The 26,958-nt window shown below is 42.1% G+C and overlaps 2 protein-coding genes across 2 annotated transcripts; both read left to right on the top strand.

Annotated features, from left to right (window-relative positions):
- Positions 1 to 200: 200 nt before the first annotated feature.
- On the top strand, positions 201 to 6,518 carry odad3 (outer dynein arm docking complex subunit 3). The gene is made up of 13 exons (XM_070926816.1): positions 201 to 279; positions 509 to 621; positions 732 to 809; positions 1,089 to 1,280; positions 1,429 to 1,530; positions 2,245 to 2,370; positions 2,802 to 2,935; positions 3,118 to 3,256; positions 3,335 to 3,495; positions 3,595 to 3,751; positions 3,916 to 4,065; positions 5,861 to 5,948; positions 6,025 to 6,518. Exons 1-13 carry the CDS (start codon positions 201 to 203, stop codon positions 6,147 to 6,149), a joined length of 1,644 nt encoding a protein of 547 aa, XP_070782917.1. The 3' UTR covers positions 6,150 to 6,518.
- A 7,373-nt stretch (positions 6,519 to 13,891) lies between these two features.
- Positions 13,892 to 25,702, top strand: rgl3a (ral guanine nucleotide dissociation stimulator-like 3a). The gene is made up of 17 exons (XM_070920285.1): positions 13,892 to 14,112; positions 15,634 to 15,923; positions 17,359 to 17,403; positions 17,645 to 17,814; positions 17,994 to 18,154; positions 18,233 to 18,541; positions 18,643 to 18,746; positions 19,016 to 19,100; positions 20,241 to 20,315; positions 20,951 to 21,037; positions 21,149 to 21,181; positions 21,337 to 21,458; positions 21,562 to 21,657; positions 21,899 to 22,034; positions 22,191 to 22,460; positions 23,039 to 23,153; positions 23,754 to 25,702. Exons 1-17 carry the CDS (start codon positions 14,089 to 14,091, stop codon positions 23,906 to 23,908), a joined length of 2,277 nt encoding a protein of 758 aa, XP_070776386.1. The 5' UTR covers positions 13,892 to 14,088; the 3' UTR covers positions 23,909 to 25,702.
- Positions 25,703 to 26,958: the final 1,256 nt, after the last annotated feature.

Genomic DNA, 26,958 nt, shown 5'->3' with positions numbered 1-26,958 from the left:
AAATGTCCACTCTGTATTTGTCACCATCGCAGTAGCTCGACAAGCACAGGGTTAATTTGACACTGAGCCTCACTTTGGTGCAAGTGTACAGGTTGCTAGGCAACAATGGAGACGAGGCTACAAGAGGTTTAGGTCAAGCTAACACTGACTGGGGGCGTACTTTTCTTTGATAACTGTGTTCAACAGTAACACAGCACAAAATGCCGTTCAGTGCCAACACAATTAAACCTCCGCTGCACGACCAGATAACGGAGATGCAGCGTAAAATCCAACTACTGGGTGAGTTTGTTTCAAAGGGGTCTGAGCGTTGATTTCAGTTCATGCTAAATGACGTTTACTTTGCTACAATTAGATAGCTTAGCTGCCATGTTTATGTCACATGTCACCAGCCACTGTAAACCCATAACTAAACCCAACAGAAACGGCAGTTAGCTAAGATAAAATATATTATTGGTGAATAATAAGACGCCCATGTATTATTGGTGTAACTATTAAATGTGTCCACCAGAGGGCGACAGAACTGCATACTATGAGAGCTCTCAGTCCACCATGAAGAGGAACAGTGAGTCCATCCGCCAGCTGAGGCAGGAGAACAAGAGGCTGTACAGAAAACTGGCAGAAGCTAATGCTGTAAGTCCCCATAAGATGCGTCTTATTTTTTTTTTGTCCTCACTTATCTTCAGTCAAATGAAGAATTACAATCTTGTTCCATTTGTTGTCTTGCTTCCCAGGGTGATGAAAATATCATCAAAGTGGCCTTTCACAACAGAGGGTTGGAGAAGGATGCCTACCGCAACATGACAGGGAAGGTGAGAGGAAGGAGCATAAATACTGTATGTTATTAAGGTTCATTGCAGCATTGTGTTGCTGTTCATTCTTACTATTAATATGAGGCATAGGCTTCACTTTTCCCAATGTTGACACATAGCAACACAATTTGAAATGGAAAAAGTCTACTGTCTGACTATTTAAGTGAAAGTTTGAAGACTGCTTGCAAGTATACAAGTCTATCTGTTTCCCCCTCACTGTCTGCATGTCTGTCTGTCTCTTGCTCACACACACTCTCCCTGTCGTTACCCTTCTCTCAGGCAGCCCTGACAAGGCTAGACCAGAGGGTGCTGTCCAAGGTGAAGCGTCTCAATGCCCTGAAACACACCACCCAGACCCACCAGCACCGCCTCGAAGAGCTGAAGATGGAGTACCAGACAGTGAAACCAGAGGGCAGCAGTGGAGCACAGTCTGCTGACGCTCGCACTCGTAAAAAGGAGGAAGATGCTACAGTAGTGACCCCTCAAGCTCATCTAGAGATATGCAAAACATGAAAAACTCTAATTTTATTTTTTCCTGGTGTTCACTCTTAATGACATAACATGACAAAATAGTACCTGCTCTGTAAACAATGTTGTGTGTGTGTGTGTGTGTCTTCAGAACCTGCGGGCGCTGGAGAACAGCCTGGAGAAGACCCAGTTTAAGTACAAGGAGGCAGAGAACATCATGACTAACTATCTGAAACTCAAAAGTCACCTGCAGGTTAGTCCAACATATACATTTTTAGCCTCAAAATAATGTTTTGTACTCACCATCACTTGCTTGACATGTTGCGGGTGTATTATTGACACACTCACTGTGCCGAGCTGCCCATTGTAGAAATATTTTTGCAATTTATGGAGTCTTTTTTTCTCTCATAAGTCATAATACATTAATAGAAGTACAAATACTGTACTCTGCCATCAGCGGCCGTATGAGAGTTATACTTCATCAGCTAATTTAGGTATCATGCACTCAAGAAATGGATGCTCATTGTGCTTTACAGGGTAATGGCCTGTGCTATGACACTGTGTTGAGACTCTGTTTGTGATATGTAAACATTGGTACAGTACTTCCTGTCCCAGGCCCCTTTACCTTTGTTTACACTTAACTTGACCTCCCTTTTTTATATTCAAAAAATGTCATCGTTGGTCACTTTACATTACAGTGCCAGACAATGCACTTCTCTTTACAGTTACAATTTATATTTTGGTTGATGTTGTTGTCCAGTGCAACCTAAGTGCTTTAATAGATCAAGCTTTAATTTCTAGATTCCAACCTAATGATTAGCCAGTAATATTTCATGCAGCGGTCCAGCTCATAGTGTTGCAATAGTCCTCTTCGACATTCTAAAACACTCGCTGCCACTCTCATTCTTTACAACCATGTTTCCTGTTTCTCTTTCTATCTCTCACTTTTCCACCGTCGCCACTTCAGGAGGAGAGTCTGACTTTCCAGGGCCAGTTGGACAGTCTGGAAGCAGAAATCCTGAAGCACAGAGAGGAGCTTCACAACATGCAGGCCATGAACAACAACGCCCAGCTCTCGAAAGAAGCTGCCAAGGTGACCCGCAACCTCCTCTGCTATGAGTTTACAGCATGTTTCAAGTGAAGGCGTCAGAGGGATGATTCACTCACCACTAACAATACAAGTTAAATGAGTCACAAGTAACGCTGCTACAACGTCTCACTCAGTGTTTATTTACCTGTGTCCTTTTCATTTTGATCATCAAATCAAATACATTCGGCAAACAGAATCCCCCCCCCCCCCCAAAATGTCTTTTTCTTTCTTCAAAATAAATATACAGCTGAAGATCATGATGGGTAAAGGTGCTGTGTCAATGAAAAGATATTTCTTGCATCTGAATTACAGTCACTACAAATTCCCTGCTGTCATACTAACATTTTGTTTGTCTCACTGTGTTGTCTGCCTTGTTTCTCTCCCTCCCTTTCCATCATCATCATCCTTCCCTTTCTTCTTCTTCTTCCTGCCAGGCTGAGTTACAGCAGCAGGAGGAATTGCTCTACAAGGAGCGCAAGGAGAGAGAGCGCATTATAGCCAGCTACAGGAAGAAGGTTGAGGAGCGCAAGGCCCAGGCTGAAAAAGTCGATAGAAGGGTGAGATACACATGGTGGTATATATATTTAGACTTTACTTTTATTTTTATTTTGATGTCTCTTTTGATAACCTACTTCCTCGCTGGCCATGCGCTCTTGCTAATCTAATCTAATCTAATCAAATTTTCTGGTAAAAATATAGTTTAATTCAAGCTATTTAATATAAGCTCTGCTACCTTTTGGCCCAGAGAACAGCTATGCAGCCAGATGAGCTGAGCAGTGAGGCCCAGCGCAGCACCCCCAGGATGGCAGGTGAAGAGGAAAAAGCCATCTCCACTTTTGAGGAGGCCTTCCAACGCATCAAGGAGGCCACTGGTGTCACAGATATACAGGTATAGATGTGGAAAGAGAAGTACATTTACGTGGTTACTATCAGTGTTTACATATTAGGTTTTTATTCATGTGTGTAGGAGATAGTGGAGCGCTTCATCTCACAGAAGAAGACACACCAACATCTGGAAAGGCTGAAGGGAGAGAATGAGAAGGTGCTGCAGCAGCTGAAGGAGCAGAAGGAGCTCCTGAGCCAACAGTTCCAGGATATGAAATATTCTGGAGAGGCTAAACTCTCCAGGTGAGACACTCAGACAGTAGTAGTGGATCAAAGGCACTGCGTATGCAGCGGTGTTATGCTTATTCTCAAGCCTCCACTGTTTCTCTGTGGTTTTATTAGTGACCAACAGATGCTGGAGGAGTGTGAGCAGCAACTGCAGGCTCAACAGCAGAGGTGTGATGCAAGTGAAGAGCGCCTGGATTGGCTTGTTAAAGCCCTCAGTACTGTCCGAGCCGGAGTGGAGCACCTCGCAGACAAACTTCAACACATCACGCTGGTAAATACGACCTCTAATAGTCCAACTAATTAATCGAATGGTCTGTCTCATTCCCTAATACGTGTCAATTTTCTTTTCTCCCATCAACACACCCATCTTTGGTTTTAATTCCTTTCCTCTCAAAATCTCTGGTAACAGTCAAGCTTATGTCCATTTCTGTCCAGAGTGAGGACACAGTGGCTGAGGTGTCCCCAGACTCAGATGAGTTTGTGGTGGAGCTGATGACCCAGTGTGAGCTGAAGCTGCAGCAACTGCACGATGAGTTTCAGGGGAAAGATATGGCTGCTATTATGAAGGAGATGGAAGAAGAGGAGGTGAGTCAAAGAGCTCCACTCACAACACTCATCCATCGTCACAGTGGTTTGAAATACAGGTTGTGGTTCTGGAAGACATTGAAAACTGTTTGGATGAGGCAGCTCAAGGTTTGTGCATGGATAGATGGATCTCATACACACATACACACTGTCCTCATTAACAGAGAATGTTGGCAAATGAGCGGCATTACACACGTGAATAAGAGTCTCTGATGAGATGCCTCATGGCGGTCATGTGACCAACATAGTCTGCCAATAATATCTCTGTATCTGATCACAGGACAGGATTTGGGAATGTCATTATAAACTAGTTTGTGTCCCTCCTTTAAGATCTGTGCGTCACCTTGAACTTTCAATGATAAATGCAGTTTTAGCAAAGGGCGTGTTGGGGCTCTTGTTTCAGCCTACATCGCACAGTGTGACGAATGAACACAGCATGGCTGAGCATGTATGCATGCATGCTGCTGTGCTTGCATAGCTTATCTGAATGGAAAGGCAGCCATTAGAGCCAGGTGAAGTGTTTGTTTGCGATTACTAACGCTCGGCAGCACCTTCTCTGTTTGAGAACAAAGGGTATCAGAGTGTACCATAGGAAACACGTAACATTGACTAATGACATTGACTATTTTACTCTGAGATCCATTTTTAGACTGCATTATCTTTGTAACTGACGTAACCCTGAGCTGATAATTTCAAAATCAGTCCAGCCCTGTTTGCGTGTCTGGTACTATTAGAAACTGCTCTTCTGTCCTGGTTAAACAACTTGCACCTCTCCCATAAAGAAGTGCATCAAGTCTGCGAGGGAAAAGACCTGCTGGTCATCATACCTGTTACATGATGAGAACATAGACTCAGACATCACTGTAGTACTCAATATTAACACTTATCATACATCAAACAATGGTTAGTGGTTTGTGTTATAGATTCTATAGATACATACATTTTCAAAATGACCCCGTCTCTCCCACAACTAACACTAATCACATTTCCTCATGAATAGGTCATTTTAGATAAATGGGAAATTAAGTTTATATTATAAGGCTTAAAAATAAAATAATAATAATAATAATAACATTAACGTTTATATAGTACCTTTCAAAACAAAGTTACAAAGTGGTTTAAAACAATAATACTGTAAAAACAATAATGAACATAGATTGAATCCAAAATATGAAATATAAACTTATGTATGAAATAATTCAACAATTACCATCAGTTAAGAAAAAGCTGTAAGATAAAAGTGAGATTTAAAAGATGTCACTGAGTCTGTCTGCCTCAGGCAGAAGGGCTCGGTCAGAAAAGGGCCAGATCACCTTTTGTGATTTTGGAGCCATTAGTCGGGCCCTGGTGGAGGATCTCAAGCAGTGATCTGGATGTGGTCGCTTCTCTTAGAACGTGTTAACATCCTGGCAGCAGCGTTTTGTAAAAACTGCAGTCTTGAGCAGTCTGGATGTTTCGCCTGCTGATACCACAATAAAGTGCGGTGCAATGGTGCAATGAGTCTGGAGGAGATAAAAGCATGGATGACCTTTTCTAGATCTGCGAATCAAAGAAATGACCTGATCTTGTTGCAACGTCAATATTGTCATTTACAAAGAATTGACTATTTTAGAATCACATTTCGTTCTGCTGTGAGCATGAAAAGACCTACATAAAGTCAGATTCTGTGGAAATAGAGGATTTTGTGGATTGATATTACATATAGAAAATAAACACTGGCAAAAATAGAAAATAGATGTTTCACTGGTGAGTCGCTGACTGTTTTCAATATGCGTCTTTTTGTTGCTCTGAGCAGTTCTATGTCAGGATTGAGGGGAAACTGCCAGCTTACAACACTCGTGTCAAGCTGCCTGAAGACCAAAGACTGGATCCCTTCAATGACGGTGAGTTGGGAGCCACACACACACACAAAGTCTATAACTATGTCTTTGTTTCAAACTGTCACTGTTTGTGTCTCAGAGGAGGAGAGTGAAGAGGACGAGGCCGACATCATCTCTCGGGAGGCGCTGAAGCGTCAGTCTCAGCTGATCATTGACTCCAAGTCCAAGAAGAAGCCCTGGAAGAAGAAGAAGGGCAAGTTCTGATCGAACACCTCAGTCTCAAGACTCAAGAAAAATAAATGCTCTGAACCAAAAACTGATATGAGTGTAAAATTAGCTCACTGTAAGTTGAGGACGAGCAGTTGCTGCAAAGAATCTTAGATTTTAGGTAAATTGTTGGCTCTGTATCTTTTTAGGCACGTTTAGAGATGAGCACAAGTGAACAGTTGATAGATGATGTATGTTAATGGATATGTTTGTGCCTTTGAAGCTGGTTACTTGTTGTGTTGGTGGCTTTGTTTTGACAACAGTAATGTTCTCTGTCAGGTGTCACTGTTGCACCAACACTCATTTCTCCGCCTCTTTTTCACAGTTCAGAGTTCCACCCTCTGCCTCATAGAAAGCTAATAAAAATCAAAACATTGCTTTCACTTTTTATCATGTATTTTATTCTCTCTGTCATTGTCCCGCTGATGGAAACCTATACATTGTGAATGCAATGGGTCCTATCTTACATACATGATGCTCTGCAGCCTGCGGTTCACTGAAAGCCAACGTCTGTGTTGAGTCCAGCCTTTGTTTAATGGATGAATCACATCAACACTGAAGATGCACATGTTTGTTCCAGTAGAAGATGCGATACGCCGCTGCCTGCTTGCAGACATGCAGCACCAACACCTGAACTATGTCTGCTATGTTCAGCATCTCAGAAATGGCTCTCGCTTCTTGGCTCAAATGCTTTGCTGGTGATGGAGCCGGCTCTTGGATGTTAGCTGGATTGTCTTGTTCTATGAGTTATGGGCACAACAATAATTTTTCATACCAAAGTGTCAGAGTGTCGCCTCAGTGACATTCTCCGTATTTAGTTGTCTAGCTGACATCTCATACGTGGTTACCACGGCAGCTGTGATTGAATCACTTACAGATGGTAACCAGACAGACAACTTTTGGCTGCAGACAAAATCTCTTTGACGGATGCATGGCAAGGTGTTCCTTTGTGTGTGTGTGTGTGTGTGTGTGTGTGTGTGCAGTTAAGTTCCAGGGAAGGTTAAAATAAGAGTATAAGGAGTATAAGCTCGTCTGCAGCAGGATTCATGTCGCATTCATTTCCTAAATTATTTAGTTTATAGTTTTGCTTGACTGTTTCCTGCTGTGTAAAATCATCAACAACATTTTTTTGTTATAGCACTTTTTAGCAATCAGTATGATGTTTTGAAGGTCAATATAGAGGCAGATATGTGATTTTATATAAATAAAAGATATTATATAGATAAAGTTGACTTAGACTGCTGTTGTTAATTAGCCCACATTCAAGATATTTCAATTTGACTGCTTCTTTGACCCCAAGAAACGACACTTATTCAATCAATGTTCAGACTTTAGGTTTTCTAATATGTATAAATAAATAGAATAAAGTGAGACAGTATTTAGATCAGTGGTTCCCAGCCATTCTGGCTTGTGAGCCCTTCTAATGAAGTGATGTCTATTTGCGACCCCAAATCACAGCTTATTGCCTTAATGTGGATGTGAGTTATGAGCTCTTCAACCAAAGAGTTTTTTGGGGGGTTTTTCGGATTGTTTCTTTTGAAGGTTTTTTTTCACAGTCCTGAAGAATGGTATGTGTTTTGTATTTGACATGAAGAAAAGCAAAGATCAGAGAAATTATTCTGTTCTTTTGGGACTGGATGACTGATTTCGACCATTATCAGACACTAAAGCTCTCCACCAGGGTGTCTTTGCAGATAACACCTATTGAGGAGCCGATGAAAAGTGAGGCTCTGCCATCAATACTTACGCACATCAAAGGTAATAATTCTAAAGTCAATGTCAAAATTAAATTAAATCAAAATTTATCTAAAAATGGGGGCCAATTCTTAGACATGCCCCTCACCTTAGGCCTTACAATGAAGAATTAATTTACAGGTGGCCTGTATAAAAATGTTCCCTTAAAGGAAGACATAAGATAGATAAATAGTTGAAAAGAATGAAATTTGATTGGATGACAAATGACACACAAATATTCACACACACAAAAAGAGAAGACGAAAAGCCAAACAAAAAACAAAAATAGCATAGAAATGTTGTATTTGATTCACACAAAAATAAAGTTCGATTGAATGTTCCACTGATTGGCTAATATACAGGCCAAATCTATCGGCAATCAATCAATATATCCGTGTTTATCTGTAGTAAGTGATCAGCATTAATTTTATTGGTCTTCTTTCTTTTTTTTCCAGCTGATCGACCAATCAGTGAGAGGAGGCGGGCCTGCGCGTCCTGGTGCAGATTTTGAATCGCGGCCAACAACGTGAGCGAGTTTCCTCACCATCTCCTGGCGGCTCGCTTCCAACCCAGCGTGTATCAGCGGCCCGAATAGGCTTTACATCGTGTCACGTTGTCACCATGCCTCAGCAGTGCACTGTCACAGGTAAGAAACATTTAAACCCGACAGCTGATCAGCAGTCTCTTACATATCATCTGCCTGTTGGGTTCAAATGAGCTAAAGTTATACACTGAACAGTGAATGAGGATGATTCTGCGTTTCTGTGCCCTTCCTTTTAAGCAGAATCAAACCATCCATATGTTTGCTTCCGTGTGTGTGTCTCACCCTGTGGTCAAGGTGGAAATGAGGGCAGAGAGGTTGTGCTTTATACTAATGAGGAGGCCAGTGGACTGGAATGATGGGATGTGAAATGCAATCAAAATGGGACGTGATTATATATCTCAGGGTAGAGCCAAACAGGGGGGAGGCCATTCCAACACACTCACACACTCACGCATAAACATGCGCGCGGTGCATCATCCACCCACAAACACAAAGAACAATCAGTCCTCAGTGATAAATGCCAGAGTCTCTTCCATCCAAGTTTCACACTGTCTCCACATGAATATTCTGGCCGGTCGAATGCAGCTCTGAACATGGTTTTCGTCAGGATTCAGGAGACGCAGATTCAAGAGGAGCAAGATTACGGTTAAGTACTTATTTTCTCAGGTTAATGGGTTTTTGATTGTGTTCAGAGTGTCTTTTCGATGCTAAAATATCCATATTTTACTTGCTTGGGGATGCTGCACAAGAGACATTGCTATATATATACTGTATGTCATCACAGTCTTCGTATTTTCATTAATTGTTTTCATGATGTGGCTGTTTTGATTGTATACAAATAGACTTAACATGATGGACACTATATAGAGCATATACGCCAGTATTGACATTTCAGTAGGAACAATACTGGCAGAGAGACAGTCATCTAGATGCTTTATTTTTTGGTAACACAGATTGTTGCCAGCTGTAAAGTTACATTGATTCAAGAGAAAATTGCTCATTCAGTTTGGACAAAATGACTTGTTATATGTCACTTTATGAAGGGAATTCCTTGAATTAAAGTAATTGTTATTGTGCTGTGCTGCTCCTCATGAATTAAGATGTTATGTTGATGAAATGTTAACCTAATTTCTGGATGGTAAATCTGCTCATGATTTTTATGCTCAAATTCCATAACCACTGACCCCGTTTTTTCACTGATCTCTGTGTGATGAAATTCAAAAGAGCTGGAAACAGGAGGTGTCAAAGTGTAACCTGCTACACGTTTCTTTAATGGTTGGAAAAAAACATTAAGATTGCAAGGGAACGAGGGAGCAAGGGACTGTGCCTAATGCTTCCACGCTCTGCTCCCTGACACAGATGAGGCAGCAGGTGTGGGAGAGATCTGACGAGGTGCGTGGGCCCGTAGCGTGACACAGAGTGGGAGATGAGGACCACTCTTCCTGTGCGTGGAGGCGGTGATGGAGGGGAGTCCCGCGGCCTCCGCAGCAGGGTGGGCAGGATGAAGAAGCTGCTGTGGCTCAGGCCGAGTAACTGCGTGGACGTCCACACGGACACGGAGCCCGGTGTGTGGCTGACGAGCTTCCAGTCGCTGGACACTGAAGGACAGTATGAGGTGAGTTGGAGGATTCGCCTGTTATGTTCCTGTGCTGCAGTTTACTGTCACAGCTGCTCTTTGTGTCCTAAAACCTCTAAATAAACCTAAAATATCTTGATATTTCAACTAAGTTCAGGGGTCGTGGAATATTTTCTTAAATCAAGGTCAGTTGCCCAATGTGGAAATAATGCAACAAAAAAAAAAATCAAAGTATTAATACACTTATCTCCACTGTAAACACCCAGTTTATTGTCCCAGGTTTGGTCCAATAGAGCATGATAGATGCCAAACACAAATAATTAAATGTAGGAGGGTTCATCAATGAAATATTAACATTTCACTGGTATTCCACATACAGCTCGGAGATGTTGATGTAATATTCACATTGTGATATGACCTTAAACGTTGCCTGGGAGTTTGGTTAATATAACATTAGGATTTATGGCTTACATTTTGTCCTTATTAGGCTGCAGGAGATTGATATTTACATGTCTGAAGCTATTTGGCTGATATAGTGTAGTGAAAAGACCAATTTTACACTTCTGTCTGTATGGCCATCATATCAGCATTAGTGAGGAGTCCACATCACCCACCTCTAGGGCTGCAAGTAATGAGTATTATATTTCCTTGTTGATTAATCTGTCAGTTCTTTTCCAGATTAACTGTTTGTCTATAAAATTTAACAAAATGATAAAATACACGTCCATTACAATTTCCCAGAGCCCAAAGCATCATCTTCAAGTTCCCTGTTTTGTCCAAACAACAGTCCAAAACCCAACACTTATGAAATGTACAGTGATGCAAAACAAAGTAAAGCAGCCAATCTTAACTTTTGCAATGCTAGATCAGCAAGTTGGGGCTGAAACTGATGATTATTTTCATTTAAGATGATTTTCTCAGTTAATCGTTTGATCTATAAAATGTCAGGAAATCGGGGAAAAAGGCCCATCACACGTTCTCAGAGCCCGTGTTGCAGTCCACAACTCAAAGGAGATTCATTTTACTTTCATAGAGAACTACGAAAGACAGATGCTCACATTCGAGAAGTGAGTTTTGTCATTTATGCTTAAAAAATATTTTTTTTATATTATTGAGTAAAAATTACAATTGAGCCAGTTTTCTGTCAGTCGACTAATTAGTTAATTGCCTAATTGTTTCAGCTGTACTGTACATATTTGCCACTTTTGCTTGATAATCGACTTAAACGAATCATATAATATTGATTGATTTCCCAGTCAGCTGCTTAATCGATTTATTGACAAATGATCATGTGTGTGTGACGAGGCTGTGTGTGTGTTTTGAAGTATGCTACCGTCCAATCTCCCATGAACCTTTTCAGTGAAGCAGTGGTGATATTTTAAATGGTTGACATCTCAGATGTAAGTGTTGTAGATTGAATTAATAAACCGTTTCCTAGATTAGACTGATTATTGTATTTAGTGTCCTCTGATAAGTGAATTATTAGGGGTAATTGGCCTGCTGGTGTAATCATACACACATCTGTGACGTGTGAACAGAACAGTTATTGTTTACGTCAGGTTTCTCCCTGGGAACTTCCACTGTTGTTCCCATTCAGCTCAACATTTTTGCACTTGGACCGTCATCAACACCAGCAGACATTTAGTGACACTGAGAGGGAACTACAGCAGACTCTCTCCAGGAAGTACATCATAGTCCTGTGAGTGTGCTGTGTAATTCCAGCTAAAACAAGCCTTTTAATCATGTGAGGTTTTGACGAAACAACTTCAACCAGCATGCCTCTGCTTCACCTTGCATGTATGCTTCCGCTTGTCGCTTGCCTGCCACCTCATCACCCGTTCATGGGTCTAATGAGTACTAATTGAGGTCTCTCCTGGCACTGGTTCTCTGCTCTTTTGTTCAGCCTCTGCAGAAAGAGGGTGGGTGGCATGGGCAAACATGGAAGAGCGATGGTAGATTTTCAGCTTGGAGAAAGACAGAAACTCATTAGAGAAACAAAAAGCTCATTAGTTTCTTTGAGCAGTGGACAGCCTGATTTAAAGACGCCCCATCTGCTCAGCCTCTCAGAATTACCATAATATGTTGTTGCTAGTTTGTCTCATAATAAAATGGAGTTTTTTCTTTTGTACTGATGCCTCTTCATGTGCACATTTCCCTGACTATGTGCTTCCTTGAAGTCACAAAGTTAAATATAGGTTTTAGGAGCAGAACAGACCTGTTTCTTGTGGTATGTGCCCACCACGCCCCTGACATCATGGGCAGGAACATAAGCTAGAGGCCGTCGAGAAAAACTGTCCTGACTGGATTCTTTACAGGCAGCGGCACTGAAATGCACTGATCCTCATATGTTGATGTTTGCCTGGAATCAGCTTCTCACCTCTGGCAGACAGAACATTTCCTTTTGCATCTTGCATTGAATCTCTTCCTGTAAAATGATCACTGGTGTTTCTATAAAACTTTAAACAAACATTTCCTGATGAGAACGCGGAGCGAATTTAAAGCTAGCGAACCTGTTCTTGATCCAGACGGAGAGCTTAAGGGACTCTAATTGAAAGTTAATCTTTTTTTGTTTGGCCACCAGATGTCACAGTATTGTTTCTGCCATTCATTTTTGTAAAGAAAAAAAAGTTCAGATATGTTCAGAAATGTCTACAATGATCAAATCTATGTGTCTTATACCAACAGTCATATGGCGTTGTAGACAGTCAGTCTCACAACAGCTCATAATCTCTTTCCCAGTTTTGCATGAAAGGTTTTAAGGATTCTTACAAACTTTATAGTGGTTATAATAAGTGAGCTTGTTGCTGCACTTTTTATTGTCTGCCTCAAGAAAAGTGAGGCCGTATTCATATCCAGCAAACGTTCTGTTATGTGACCCATCACACCATGATTTGATCCTGACACCAGAGCCCACAGCCTTATCTCTGCTGGCTCTGCTGGACCCACAAACACCACAGAGTTGGATGCCTTTTATTAATGACAAATTATCACAAGCCTTAGTATCAATGAATTGATACAGACCAGTATAACCTTTCATGCAAAATGTAGTAATGTGTCCCTATGGTGTCACTAATTTCTAATAAGTTGTTGTACTGCAAGACCTCATATTTTTTTATCTCACATTTTTATCCGCATCCCTTATTTAAGAATTTATAGGACTTTTGAACACTTTCCCCCCATTTGGCACATAGGTTGACCCACATGTGTATACCACTACCACTACCTATACTGTAAAGCCGTATAGAAGTAATAGGCAGCTGGTACTGCTTCTGCCACTGTTATAATAGTACTAGCTATATCTATAGTAAAACAACGGATAAAAACAATGATAAAATGAAAAGTTTGTGGAGATACAGTATATAATACTCCAGTCAATGTTCAACGCAACTATAGACTATTACACAATTCACATATTCAATTACATATATAATTCACAAACCACCTATATCTATTTAGTAGCAGAGTTTCTTTTACAGCATCCCCAAGAAAAATAAGTATAACTAAGCATTCAAAAGACACTCAATTCAATCTGAGAGCCATAAAGCAAAGAAAATATAAAATACCTAGCTGTAATTGAAATGATAGGGGCAAGATTTCAGGGAGCCCCCTAACTTTTTTTATTTTCTTTGATTTTTTAGGTAGCCCACTTCTTGTAGTAAACACTGTCATCACTATCAGTATCAGTTATTTCAGTCATTGCCTCATGTTTCAAATCTGCATAATAATATCTGATGCCTGTCATCCCGGTGTCCTCATTGGATCATTTACTTTAGCCCCGCCCATACCTGTCTCACTAGCCCCGCCCAGTCAGATACCACTCCCTCCCTGTCCTCCTCCGCAGTCTCTGAAACTAGTCCATCCACTCTCGCGCTGCCACTGTCTAACTCTGACGGTTTGACTCGATTCAACATTTTTTTTACTCTGTCGTACTTTGTTACATGAATGCGAAACAATGAAAGTGTCCGAAATAATTCAGACTGGAGTGGACTGTCGGAGGACGGAGCTAAATCCTTAGTTTGTGCGGTCCAGTCACCTGAAGCAAAGGGAGTTTGGGATTTCTTCACTCCAAGAGCAACACCAACATGGGGAAATGGCACCTATCGATGGTAGGTTCAATGAAATGTGCTCTGCCTTGTTTGTGAGGGACAATAACGAGTTGGAACAACTACGTGAGGTTGTCTGCACAGTGTCATTTTGTCAAGCTCGTCTGCATGTGTAGTCAGCTACATGTGAACCTCATTCTGTCCTTGTCTCTGGTCTCCAGGACAAACCTATAATAAGATATAATGGTGTCATTCAGAGTGTGTGTAGATCCACCAGTGTCTCATTGTGTCAGGGAGCACACTGTGTTTTTTTGTGTGAGTTTTTGTCATGTGATGTCAGGTGTTTTTAAACCTGGTCTGCTTCTGGTGCTACATATGTGCCACATAACATTGTCCATACAGGCTATATATGTAATCACAGTCATTCACAGATCAGTGACTTGTTGTTGAAGATGGGGTTACAGTCAGCATCACGCGTCATTTTGTCAACAGCCCCTGTATTTCAGTCTGGGTTCTAATGAAGTGATTCTAAAACACTTGCGACAGCATATATATTGTGGGGGCTACTGTGATCTGGTCTCCTGCAATTTAATCTTGATACTGTTCCAGTACTGCAAGACTTATTCTGCAGTTTTATTCAATGCTAATGCAGTATGAAATCCATTCTTTGTGATGTCTTTTTGATACATAGTAATTTATAGTTAGTCAGAGATCATGAGGGTTTCTTTGCTGTTACCTTCTTCCACTGAGTTGCCATGTAGTGCTGGGCCATAATTTAATATTATCTTTAATATAACTGTTTATCATCACTCCAAATATGACACCGTTCTCATCTGGAGGTATTAGTTTTGACAAAAATAGTAAGTTAAAATGTGTCAATATCGGTCACAAGCTAAGATATTCAATACTTGAGAATGTTCAGGTTGTTATTTGACAATAAGATGTTTGGTTAGTAAAATAGCATAAAACAATAGGGCTTAAGGAGATGTACTTTCAAAGAAAGACCTCCTGATCTCTTCTGGCCACTTTTTATTGTTTCTCCACAGTTTTGGAACAAGTGGTGTAGTGTGAGGGGGGAAAATATTGCTGTTCTGAACAGCGTACAAAGTTAGACTTAAATAAAGAAAAATCTGTGTCATAGTTCAGTACATTGTCCCTGTGTTTGCGGACATGTGCCAGTGAATGCTTCTTTGCCTGCTCATCAGTCACCAGGTGTCTGTCTGCGTCAGAGTTCAAGGCTGGGTCACAAGCAGAATCTCAAGAATGAGATCAATTGACGCTGAGATTTGACCTTTCTAAACAAAATGACTCAGTCTGAAGGCTTGTTGTGTTTTCAATATGTGAGATTGTCACAGAAATTCAGTGAAGCAGCCCGGGCAGAAAGAGCTCCATGACCATGACAACTTTCTTACTGTGTTTTTATACATTTCTCTTAAAGTTCAGTACATTATTGTATGTGTTTCTGTTTTCAAGTGCATCAAAGTCTGTATTATCTACCGTGTCATGAAGAAAGCAGCAGAACAGACGGCTGCATCGTGGGTTATTATTTGCCAGATCTTGATGACCTTGCATTCTCCTCTGCAGGACCCGGTGCAGGAGTGGGGGGAGGAGGAGGAGGACGGGGCCGTGTTTGGCATCACACTGCGCAGGGAGCCCGTCCTGCCGGGCTCAGAAGCGCCAGAGCTCCCTACAGCCTTCAGCTTCGTCCAGTACCACACGGTGAAGGTGCGCAGGCTGAAGGCCGCCACCCTGGAGCGGCTGGTCACCCACCTGCTGGACCCCGAGCACCAGGAACCCGACTTCATCCGGGTCTTCCTCTCTACCTACAGGGCCTTCACCTCCACCAGCACCCTCATCGAGCTGCTGTTTCAGAGGTGAGACACGGTCCCCACTGAGGCTCTGCAGACGTTTGTTGAGCTGAGACATTAAACCATGAGGGCTCAGTCAGCTGGTCTGCGAGCCCACATATATGTATATATTTTTTTTGATAGTTAGATTTTCTTGGAAATACACTTTCTTTCTTGCCAAGAGTTAGATGAGAAGATCGATACCTCTGTCAGAGAGGCGTGAGTGGTATCAATCTTCTCTGCTAACTCTCAGGAAGAAAGCTCCTAAATGTCAAACTATTCTTTTAAAGATAGTTGGCTTTAAAACTGCCTATATTTTGTGCTTGGCAAAATAAATTCCAAAGGTTCAATTAAAAGGCGGCTATTTAACACCCTCTGTACGTCGCCTCAGCTGTTCACAAAGCGAATCCCTTTTGACGCTGGCCAAGTTTCTATGACAGGTATTATCGTCATGAACTAAACAAAGCCGTCAGGAGCTTTGTTCCATTCCACAGTGGTCATGACTACACCCTCCACACCCAGCGGCGGTGCTTCTTCACCTGAAGCTCGGTCAACTCGCAGAAATTGAGTGAGGAATGTTCTTCTGCAGCTAATACATGTCAGGGTTTAACAAAAGTCTCTTTGGGAAATCTCCCTGGAAATGGCCTCTTAGGGAGCATTAAAAACCAAACATCTGGTTTAAGATAAAATGGGCTCAGGTCCAGTCCACAGAACTCGCCTGGTCTTTGGTCTCTCTCAGATCCTTACAGCTCACCTTTGCTGAATGTGCTGCCTGTGTGAAACTGTGGCCATTAGTGCTGTTCACTTGATATATTATTTGTCAAACAGTCGCCCTCATATCTGTGGTGCTGGTGGCAACAGGTTTCCTGCGAGCTTTATGTGAGGTCCGCCTCAGAACAGCCTGGGAAGTATGTTTTCCCTCCTTTGCCTTTCAGGATTTTGTACAGGATGTAACATTTTGTTGCTCTCATTAACTTGTAAACCACTTGTACTGTAAACGTGATAGCTGCTGTATAAATTACAATTTGTTTGCGCCTGAATGTGGTCTATTACTGTACTTCTTATTTTACTATTGTAATTCTATTTTTTTTTTTTCATTTTTGTGCCACAGTTTGATGTAAGAAAGAGAATGACCCTGTTATAAAACTTTGTTCCTACAAATGCGACAGCATGACAATATGCTTCAGTTATACTGCCTATATATTTTTATGATGCCATTATTGATCCCTGAGGGCGACATTGGTCTGTTTGCACTCGTCACTCTGTAACAAGGCCACAGTGTCTCTGCAGGCATGCAGAGTGTTGCAGGACATTTCCACAGGATGGACAGTTATAGAGGATCCATCCTGGGACCTTTGTTGTTTACAGGATGTTTTCTGTCACCATGTTGTCCCTCCATGTGGTCATTATCATTGAAACGCAGTTCTCAGCTGATAGATAATTGTGTTCATCTTTTTCACAGAGACGACTCAATCGCCAACCTGGATAACACTGTCTGCCCACGCAGGTGAGTGAGGCCCCTCCTCCATTAACAAAGATTAGTTCAGATTTACCATCAGTCTAAATTGAGTTTTGATAATTGTTTAAGGGAGTAAAATGAAAGCCTAACATTGTCCCACATTTTTTGTTCATCACAAATGATGCGCGTGTTGTCCAGGCCTCCCTTAATCTCAGTGAAGGATTAACTTTAACAAGTAAAGGACTGACATTATAATAACACTTGTTCCTTTCCCTGATCATCCCCTCAGTACCTTACCCCCGGTGATCCGGCTTTGGCTGGAAGACTACAGCGAGGACTTCCATGAGCCCCCTCGGTATCAGGCCCTCCGGCTGTTGTGTGTTCACTTGCGGCATCGCCTCTGCTTCAGACGCTTGGCTCAGACCGCCGAGACCCTCCTCAAGAGGCTCCAGGAACAAGGTACAGAGTGGGAGAGGGGGTGGCGTCTGTGTTCATGTGTACTGTAGATGTAGATGTGAACTGTGGACCATGTTCAGCACAGAACAAGGATTGTAGATTTGTTCCCATTGGACTGTAGGTAATATAAAATCCTTTTAGCGGCTGTTTCGTTGTCATTTATGATTTGGTGTGTTTGACAGATTGCAGCCGGTCTGCGTCAGAGCACAACAGTGAATCAATGCAGCAGGAGGACAGAGATCAGGAGGACGGAGGAGAGACTTCCATTAAGGAGGAAGACAAATACAACTTTATGGACTTCCCTGTGAGAGACGTGGCGGAGCAGCTGACCCGACTGGACGCTGTAGGTTTCATTGACAAATATCCCGGCGCTCATTTCTGTGTCACTGTGCATCGCTCACTCATGTTGTGTCTCCCTCAGGAGCTGTTTGTCAGAGCGGTGCCCTTCCACTGCCTGGGCTGCGTCTGGTCCCAGCGTGACAAGAAGGAAAACCGAAACCTGGCGCCCACCGTCCGCGCCACCATCTCGCAGTTCAACGCCGTCACCAACCGTGTCATCACCTCCCTCCTCTGCCCGCCCTCTCCCAGCCCTTCCACTTCCTCTCCCATCTCATCGCCCCGCTCCTCTAACTTCCTGTACCCCTCCACTGCCCCGAGCTCACCTCGCTGTGCGCACACCAGCCCCGCCCACAGAGCGTGCATCATCGAGAGGTGGATCGCTATTGCTCAGGTCAGTGAGGTTAAAGGTTTACAATCAAGGGACATAAATGAACATAACTTCTGTTAAAATGGCATGACAAAACTGCATTTCCTTGTGTTTTCTCTCTGCAGGAGTGCAGACAGCTGAAGAATTTCTCCTCTTTGAGGGCCATCCTTTCAGCCCTGCAGTCCAACGCTGTGTATCGCCTCAAGAAGACCTGGGCTGCTGTCAGCAGGTCAGCAAACAATTACAAGAAACTAAACTTACTTTACTCTTAACTTGTAAAATAAACCATTGAGATACTTTTTTCGGCCACAAAATGAAAAATAGCAGGTAAAATTAGCTGAGAATGAATAAAGAAAAAAGATCAATTCCACAGTAGGTTTCCCTGAATTATTTTTCTCTTTTAGACATGCAGCCTCGCTTTAGGTGAATATTGACTCTTGATATATTTTTATCTATTGACTCTATTGTCTTAACATACTGAATTTGTTTGGTTTTCAGGGAAAGCATGGCCACCTTTGACCACTTGTGTGAGACTTTCCCCGATGAGAACTGTGTGCTGACCAGCAGAGAGATCCTGGTGGAGGTAACTACATGTGTTTTTCACATAAACACAAATGTGTTGGGTGAACGTGGCTCTGCCTAATTAACGAGGGAAAGATCTGTGTAGTTGCCAGAGGCGTGGGTGGAGGGCTGTTTTCATGATTGAATTGGGTTCAATTGCACCGGCCCATTCCCTCCAGTACAATATGAATCACTGAACAAACTATTGAATGCACTGCAGTAAGAAAATAACAGGTTACTTCCTGTTATGCAGCACAGCAGCTTTGTTTGACTTCTTGATGCCTGTTTTTCCTTTCGACAGGGCCATTGGGGCTCTGCATGGTTAAAACAGTACATACTGTAATTCTTCATAGCTGTTTAGTTGATTGTTCAATTAGTTGATCAACAGAACATGAATTGGCAGCTATTTTGATAATCAATAATCATTTTAGTCGAAAACTCCAACCAGTCTCTGGTTGCAGCTTCTCCAATGTGAGGATTTGCTGCTTTTCTCTGAGTTATATCATTGTAAAATGACGGTCTTTTGGGTTTGTAGTCTTGGTAAGACAAAACAAGATATTCAAAGGGAATTTGTCACTATTCTCTGACATGTCAACAATTTATCAATGAATTCAAAAATGATCTACAGATTAAGCACTAATGAAAATAATAGCTAGTTGCAGCCTTAGTGTATTATGAACAGTGCTATACTTACATGTCAGCCTGTCAGTATGATTCGCAGGAAGGTTCTGCTTTAAACATCCAATAAAATAAATCCACTTACTGAATGTATTGTGTGCAAATGGCCTCTAATAGTTGATTAATTAGTTGTCCCATAAGACTGAATGAATGCTCCAGTTGACCTGCCCCTCTGTGTCCTTTGTTCCCTGTGAAAAACAATTGATATGAATGTGTATTTAGCGATATGGCTGTAATGAGCAGCCCAGTTCTATACAATAATGGAAAGGCCATTGTTAACAGCCAACACAAATGAAATCCCACTGTCAGGGTGCTGGTGAGTGTGGGAGGGTGCAGCAGGCGCTCAACCCTGAAAAGAACAATTATATAACGCGTCTGCTTTGTTGTCGTCTCACACCACCACAGCACTCTCGCATTAACACCCTGCATTTGAGCCATTTTTTAAAATCAGAGTTGACTGGACTGTTGTCTCTCTGTTCTGCAGGATGGGAGTCACTCAGATGGCAGCGCCACCCCGGGATCCAAATCACCCCGGCTCTGCTCAGCGTCCAGACAGATGGTGAGAAAAGAGTCATCATTTTGTTTGGAAGTGGCCTTGTAGTTCCTCCATTTTCAGGTTTGACCACCAAAATAAAGTGAATATGTCAGCGATGCCAGCCAGTAAAAAACGAAAGGCAGAGGTCTGTTTTTCTCTGCCTGGGTCATCAGTTCTACTTCCCTAAAAGTCATATGTTTTCATGCTGATATAATTAACTAAAATAGACACCAGAGTTCCAGTTCCCACTTCTTTTTAAATCTGTTCATCTGATGGAAAAGGTTTACACACTTACACACTCACATGTTAGTTTTCCCCCTTACGTAGGGAGGGATATAAAAGCTGACGTGTGTGCACTGTTTCCCACAGTTTAGCGATTTACTTACTGACAGTCTGGGTGGGGCTGTGTGTAAAATGTTTTATACCCCCACATTATCTCTGTTTGAATAGTAATGGTCTTGTGTTTTCAGTTATCTGTGTATATTTACATTACAGTGCAGTTACAGTACATTCTTTTATTTTCATTGATTACATTCAGTGAGCTCTTTTGTTCAAGTTTCTTACTCCTTTCTTAGTGCAAGCTAAGGAGGCTAAATTAACTGTATTTTTGTCATTTGTGCAGCCAAAATGTAAAAATGCTGCTTGGTTTGTGTCCTCAGAACTACAGCAGCGGCGTGGTGCCGTACCTCGGCACTTACCTGACTGTCCTCACCATGCTGGACACGGCACTGACTGACACCGTGGAGGTGAGTACACGTCACACCCACAAACCCACCTGATGTTTTACTTTTTTATGCTGCTTTAGTAGATTTATGAGGCCATATTTGTAACACAGTTCTTTTTTTTCTTTTTCGCAGGGTGGACTCATCAACTTTGAGAAGCGCAGACGGGTAGGTGTCGCCACCTAGTGGTGTCTTACATGAATGACTGTGATTGCTCTCATTTTAATAGCCAGTGCTGACTTACAGATATTCTTATGTTCTTCCTTATTCTTTTCTGTTCTATGAATTAACCTGTGCTCTGTGTTTATTTCTTTCTCTTGTAGGAGTTTGAGATTCTCTCTCAGATTCGGCAGCTTCAGGCTTCCTGTTCCCACTACAGCCTTCCAGTCAACTCTCTTATCACCACCTGGCTGCAGGCACATACACTGCTCACAGACCAGGAGAGGTGAGACGCACTCCGCCACTACTGCAACACAATACAAAGACAGTCAGGTGCGTTTCAATTTATCTTTTTTTATCTTTTTTTTCTTTTTTTTCGTCTCCTGAAGCTATGAGCTTTCTCGTGACCTGGAGCCTCCGGTTGACCCCTGTCCCAGCTCTCCCAACTCATGGAGCAGTCGTCTGCTCACTAAGAAACTCGCCTCGTAAGTCTGGAAAACCACCTCTGGCCTGTAACATATAACCACAGCTGCCCTGTGCTGACATCTGTTATTTTAATAGTAGAAAAAAATGTATAATTAAATCTTGATGTTGACGAAGTTTATGAGGAAATAACAAACATACTTTTAAAAGATTCTTGGATCTGTACCAAAAAGATACTTGCCCGACTTTTAAAAATCGATTTCACTTGCTGTTTCGTTAAGAGGTCCGTGTTTGTGTGTGCAGGTTGCGAACAGCCAGTGACAGCTCCCTCAGGAAGACCCACGCTGACCAGATCAGTGTGTCGTCCTCTGGCTCCAGCAGCTCGGACATGGAGGACCTCGCCGTCCCTCAGCCCTCCCCCCTCAGACTCAAACTCAAGGTATGAACGCTGGCTCCAGACTCCTGGGTTTGTGGTCAGAGTGTGTAGAGATCAGCAGGGGCATGGTTTGAAAACACAAAATAACTAAAGGCAATTTCACACGCTGCTTTCATTTGTTGCTTAAAATCCTCTCGTCTTCCCCTCTCTTCCCCTCAGTCTCTCTCGGGCTCCCTTCACAATGTTGCAGAGGATTTCTCCTCCGGCTCCATGTCCTCCTCCTCTCCCAGTCTTTCCAGCTCCTCCTGCAGCTCCTCACATCCAGACCTCAGCTCTTCTTCTCTGGTTCTGAACCCTGAGCCGTTGTCGTCGTCCGGCTGCTCTCCTCAGGCCGCGCTGCCCGTCTACAACAAACAGATTGCTGACTCGTGCATCATCAGGGTCAGCGTGGAGTGTGTCAGCAATGGAAACGTCTACAAGAGCATACTGGTAAGGACGGTGGTTTTGTAGTCATGTATTGCTGAGATCATCCAGCCTGTATTTGGTTGACTCGGTCTAACACTTTCTAAAAAAGGAAGCAAAAGAAAGTAGAAGAGTAAGGAGTTGGTGTTGCTTAATCATCTGTCTCAACCTCATTATGTTTCATTCAAGAGTATTTAAGAATAACACGAACATTTTGTGAATGATCAGAAATCTTAAAGTTTATGTTTTAGTGGCATTTGCAAAAGAGCTGCTGTGCCCAAGATTTATGACTGATGTTCAGTAACCAGAGCCAGACTTCCTTCACTGCCAAAATGTTCATTTCAGCAAATATCTGGAATAATAAATATTGATGAATGATAAAAACAATGAGCCGATTATCAAAAACTTACTTCATTGTATAAAGTAAGATCTCATTGGAGTCTCTGGTATCTCTGGCAATAAAATCACTCTATTAAAAGCAGGAATACCTTTTTTAAAGATGTGTTCTAAATAAAATGACTTTCAAATGAAAGTAATTGTCACGTTTAAGTACTCTGAGTAAGAGTTACAGTATTTTGACATCTGGCTGCCTGTTTTGTCTCCAGCTGACCAGCCAGGACCACACGCCTCAGGTGATTCAGAGGGCTCTTGAAAAACACCACATGGAGGACGTCAGCTGCCATGATTTCAGCCTCTGCCAGATGCTCAACAATGGAAAAGGTGACTTATCTTTCCCTCGGGCCTCTCCTCTAGCAGCCTCATGTTTTCTGAGTGCAGGTTTAACTTGCTCAGGATAACAGGATAAACTCTGACGCCTCCTTTTCTTCAGCAGGATTTTCTCCTTTTTGCCAGTAACTTGTGATCAAATACAAAAAGGCAGGCAAGACCACTAATGTAGTATTTGAAGTTGATTATATACTGAGTTACAAAGCTGCCAGTCAAGCAGCATCAGACCTGTGTTCAAACTGCCCAATAGGCAGGAGTCATTCTGGCTAAACTGGCAAATGTACACCAATATTTGACTTAATAGCAGAAAAGGTTTTTTTTTCCTTCACTGTCATTTCTTTTCATAACTAAAAGCTATAATGCAAATCAGTCGCAACACATTATGATATGAAGGGGTAAACAACTCTTGCTCTGTAACGTTTTCATTGCCTTCAATGATGCTATCATTCTGTCAAAGTACATTTGAAATGCCGACATTTCTGAAAATGACTCTGAGAAGTATCGGTGATCACTAACTGTAATAGAAGCAGATAAGGTAGATTAACGGAAAATATATTTCAGCTCTTCATCACTTCATAACTCTTTCTGCCTCAGAGCTCCAGATCCCAGACAAAGCCAATGTATTTTATGCCATGAGCACCTCCGCCAACTATGACTTTGTGCTGCGTCAGCGCTGGAGAAGCCACGGGAGACATCTGGGCTCCTCTTCCAGTCCTGGAGCTCAACCCAAGATCCGCCACGCCAAGTGAAGTGCATCTGTCCTGGCTGAATGTTAGGAGCTCATCTAGAAGACAGAGGAGCTGCTCAACGACACGTCTGTGGCCGTTTTGTATCTGCTCATCACCACGACGGCTGTCGCCGTGCAGCAGGTGTGAGCCGCTCCGCCATAGAGACTCCCGAGAAATCAGAGAGCTCCTCATCAAGACGTAGTGCAACACTGAAATGTGTTGCACCAAGAATTGTTCTGGACTGTTTTAAAGAGCAATGCCAGAAGAGAGAAATGTCCAAGTATACAGAAGAGAGACACAAAGATCCAGGACACCAATCTCTGGATAAATGAACCACAATTGGAATACACCCTTGTATTGTCGTGGACAAACGCACATTACATGTGTGGATTATTGCGCATCTTGAACTGCACAGCACTTCAGGTTTCACTGCAGCTAACACCAGGAACAGCTGGTCTTGGGAAACGGTCATGCGTCATGATTCTACAGGAGAAAATGTGGCTGCAGGATCAGGCTGGCAGACTCTGGGGCGGATTCTGGTCTGGGACTGGTTACAGCAGACGTGGGACTTTTCCTTCAGCCTGAGAAGGGATGCTCACTGATGAGTAAGCTTTCCGAACAGATTTGGGTCAAATGTGAAATCTGTCTGATTTCAGTCGTGCCGAGCGCTTTGAAGGAAAATGGGACTCTGGCCTGTTACTCCTGACAATGACATTTTATTTGTCCGGAGAGTCGGTAACAAGTATTCAGTCGTCGTCCAGTTGAGGATTTAAATGTTTTAATGTAACTTAATGTAATTTTATCTACTTAAATTATTTAATGCATTTCAGTATTCAGCTTTTGATGAAAATGTGTTCGTTTCTGTTTGTTGGTTTTCAGACATAAATGTACTTAAGTTGCTTTGGTATGTAATAAGCTCAAGTCAAGTTAGAATTGTTTTCAAAGCTGACTTTTTACTGTCTGCTGTTATTAAATGAAGGAGACATTGTATGTGAGCATAATGTGCACATGTTACAAATGTTTGTGCCCAGTGGTCTCGCCTGGACCTGTGGCCTTTATATCGGAGGGTTTAAGGAGGAGCTGACATAGAGGCATCTCTGTTGTGTTGTCCTCACTGATGATAGAGGTTGTGATTCAGGTGAGGCTGCTAGCCACTACGGTCCGTCATCCAGGGCTGTGAAAGAACAACAGGGCTTGTACGATGAGTGGTGTATAGCTCACTCCACCTTTGTGATGCTGTGAATGAGATTAATCTGAAGAAGGGTTCATGCATGTGAAAATGAAGTGTCCCAGTATGTGAATTTAATTTGACACATGAGAACATCTCAGTGACGTGAAATCCCCCACAAAACTAAAGTATTAAAAGCGAAAACTGGTTTGACGTTAAAGTTTTCAGTCATTGGATGGTGCACACACAGTGGGTTCACACCCCTGTTTTAAAATGAACAAAAAAAACACACTGGTGAAGTTTCTCCTCAGTTTTGTGCAGGATTTTGCATCTCTGGGTACAGCTTTAACGCTGTTTGTTTAGAGTCAGGTGAGAGGTTGGTAACAAAGGTCTGGCAGCTGCAATATATAGTATGAAGGAGTCTACAGCTCTGTCTGTCTGCCAGCTGTATTGTAGGCTTTCGGGTTACTGCTCTCTTTCATTATCTGTTTGAAAAGTAAGTGAAGTTGTCAACATTACTGTATGCAAGCCTACATGTCTTTGTTCTAATATTTTTAACAGATTCTTTACTTTTTATAGTTTAATCTAAGCACTTGCTCATTATAATTAGTATTAAACGTCCACTAATAAAGCCAATTTACTATTAATGTTGTTTTTCTTTATTGCATTGCTTACGACTTAAGAATTTCTTGGGTCCAGTAAAAGGGAGATGCTGATATTTGGGCTGTTGATATCAACATAAGGCCCACTATTGTGGTTAATATTACATTTCGGGTTCAGTTTATAATAATTATTTGTAACATTGATATGAACTCTGGCTTCGTAGGTCGGCCAGTGAAACTATAACTGAAACTCTGGATAAATGTAATGGTTATAGCCGACCACTAGGTGGAGCCAAACACAAATACTTTGTTTTGTGCTGCTTTGCGCTTCCTGGTTCCATTCAAAGACAAACAACTGGTTTATCCTTCAGTCAAACATCAAGTCTTTACAGGAGTGACCAACATTTTAAAGTAAACAAAGCGAGTGCAGATCAAATCTCTGTGGGGAAACAATGTTGTCGCAGCAGTTAAAGATGATTAGAAATTAAGGAATTAGATTGAGATGAGAATAAAACATAAGTACGAACACAAATCATCGAGACCAAAGAGCAGCAAAGGCGAATGAGGAGAGTCGGGTCAACAGGGTCGTTCTCCTGCCTCTGCACCCTGATGAAGCTCTAAACAATGTGGGAGGTCAGAGGTCACAGTGTCTGTGTGTCTGTGTGTGGGGTGTAGTGGGAGGTTGTGACCTGTCTGGCCTGCTCGTGTTGAAGGAGCTCGAATTTCCATATTTTGAACACATTTGTCTTTATTCACACTCATCTTAACATCTTAACTGTCAACATTAGGAGGGTTATTAGGGTTATTTTCAAGAGTTCAGTGCAAATGTTCTGATGTTGAGTCTGAATGACTTCCAGTGTGTGCGAGGCCAGATCAGGCCACTTTCCTGACATGAACTCACAAACCGTTCAATCAACCGACAGGCTGACTAATATTCAGTCAACTGGTACTATATCACTGGTATCGGAGCCAAATAAAAGTTTGTCTCAGTTCACCCCAGGTTGACTCTCAGATGATTCACTACGAGCTGCTGAATTTAGTTTTACATGATTTGTGTTTCGCAGAACGAAATGGCAGAAATTAGGCCTGCAGCAGAAATAAAATCGTCAGTAGTTTGGTTTCGTTGCAGCTCAGACTGTGATGTAAATAATAGTTTGTTTGGGATAAAGAAAAATTGAGATGTTACATATAAACATAGAAATGTTTGGTGAGCCTCAAATGCGAGACACAAAATGGCCGTAGTCTATTTGGAGTTACAAATAGCAGCTATTTACTGATAATGTTTCATATTAGAATATCTA

The sequence above is a fragment of the Enoplosus armatus genome, chromosome 2 (genome assembly GCF_043641665.1).
Source record: "Enoplosus armatus isolate fEnoArm2 chromosome 2, fEnoArm2.hap1, whole genome shotgun sequence".
In the NCBI taxonomy this organism is placed as follows: Eukaryota; Metazoa; Chordata; class Actinopteri; order Centrarchiformes; family Enoplosidae; genus Enoplosus; species Enoplosus armatus.
This window is presented reverse-complemented; position numbering and strand designations above follow the sequence as displayed.

Excerpts from the sequence above, each read along its gene's own strand:
- odad3 (XM_070926816.1), top strand. The coding sequence starts at position 201 with ATGCCGTTCAGTGCCAACACAATTAAACCTCCGCTGCACGACCAGATA. Across the intron at positions 810-1,088 it reads ACCGCAACATGACAGGGAAG|GCAGCCCTGACAAGGCTAGA; the intron begins GTGAGAGGAAGG and ends CCCTTCTCTCAG. Across the intron at positions 2,371-2,801 it reads TCTCGAAAGAAGCTGCCAAG|GCTGAGTTACAGCAGCAGGA; the intron begins GTGACCCGCAAC and ends TCTTCCTGCCAG.
- rgl3a (XM_070920285.1), top strand. The coding sequence starts at position 14,089 with ATGGGGAAATGGCACCTATCGATG. Across the intron at positions 17,404-17,644 it reads AACACTGTCTGCCCACGCAG|TACCTTACCCCCGGTGATCC; the intron begins GTGAGTGAGGCC and ends TCATCCCCTCAG. Across the intron at positions 22,461-23,038 it reads ACGTCTACAAGAGCATACTG|CTGACCAGCCAGGACCACAC; the intron begins GTAAGGACGGTG and ends TTTTGTCTCCAG.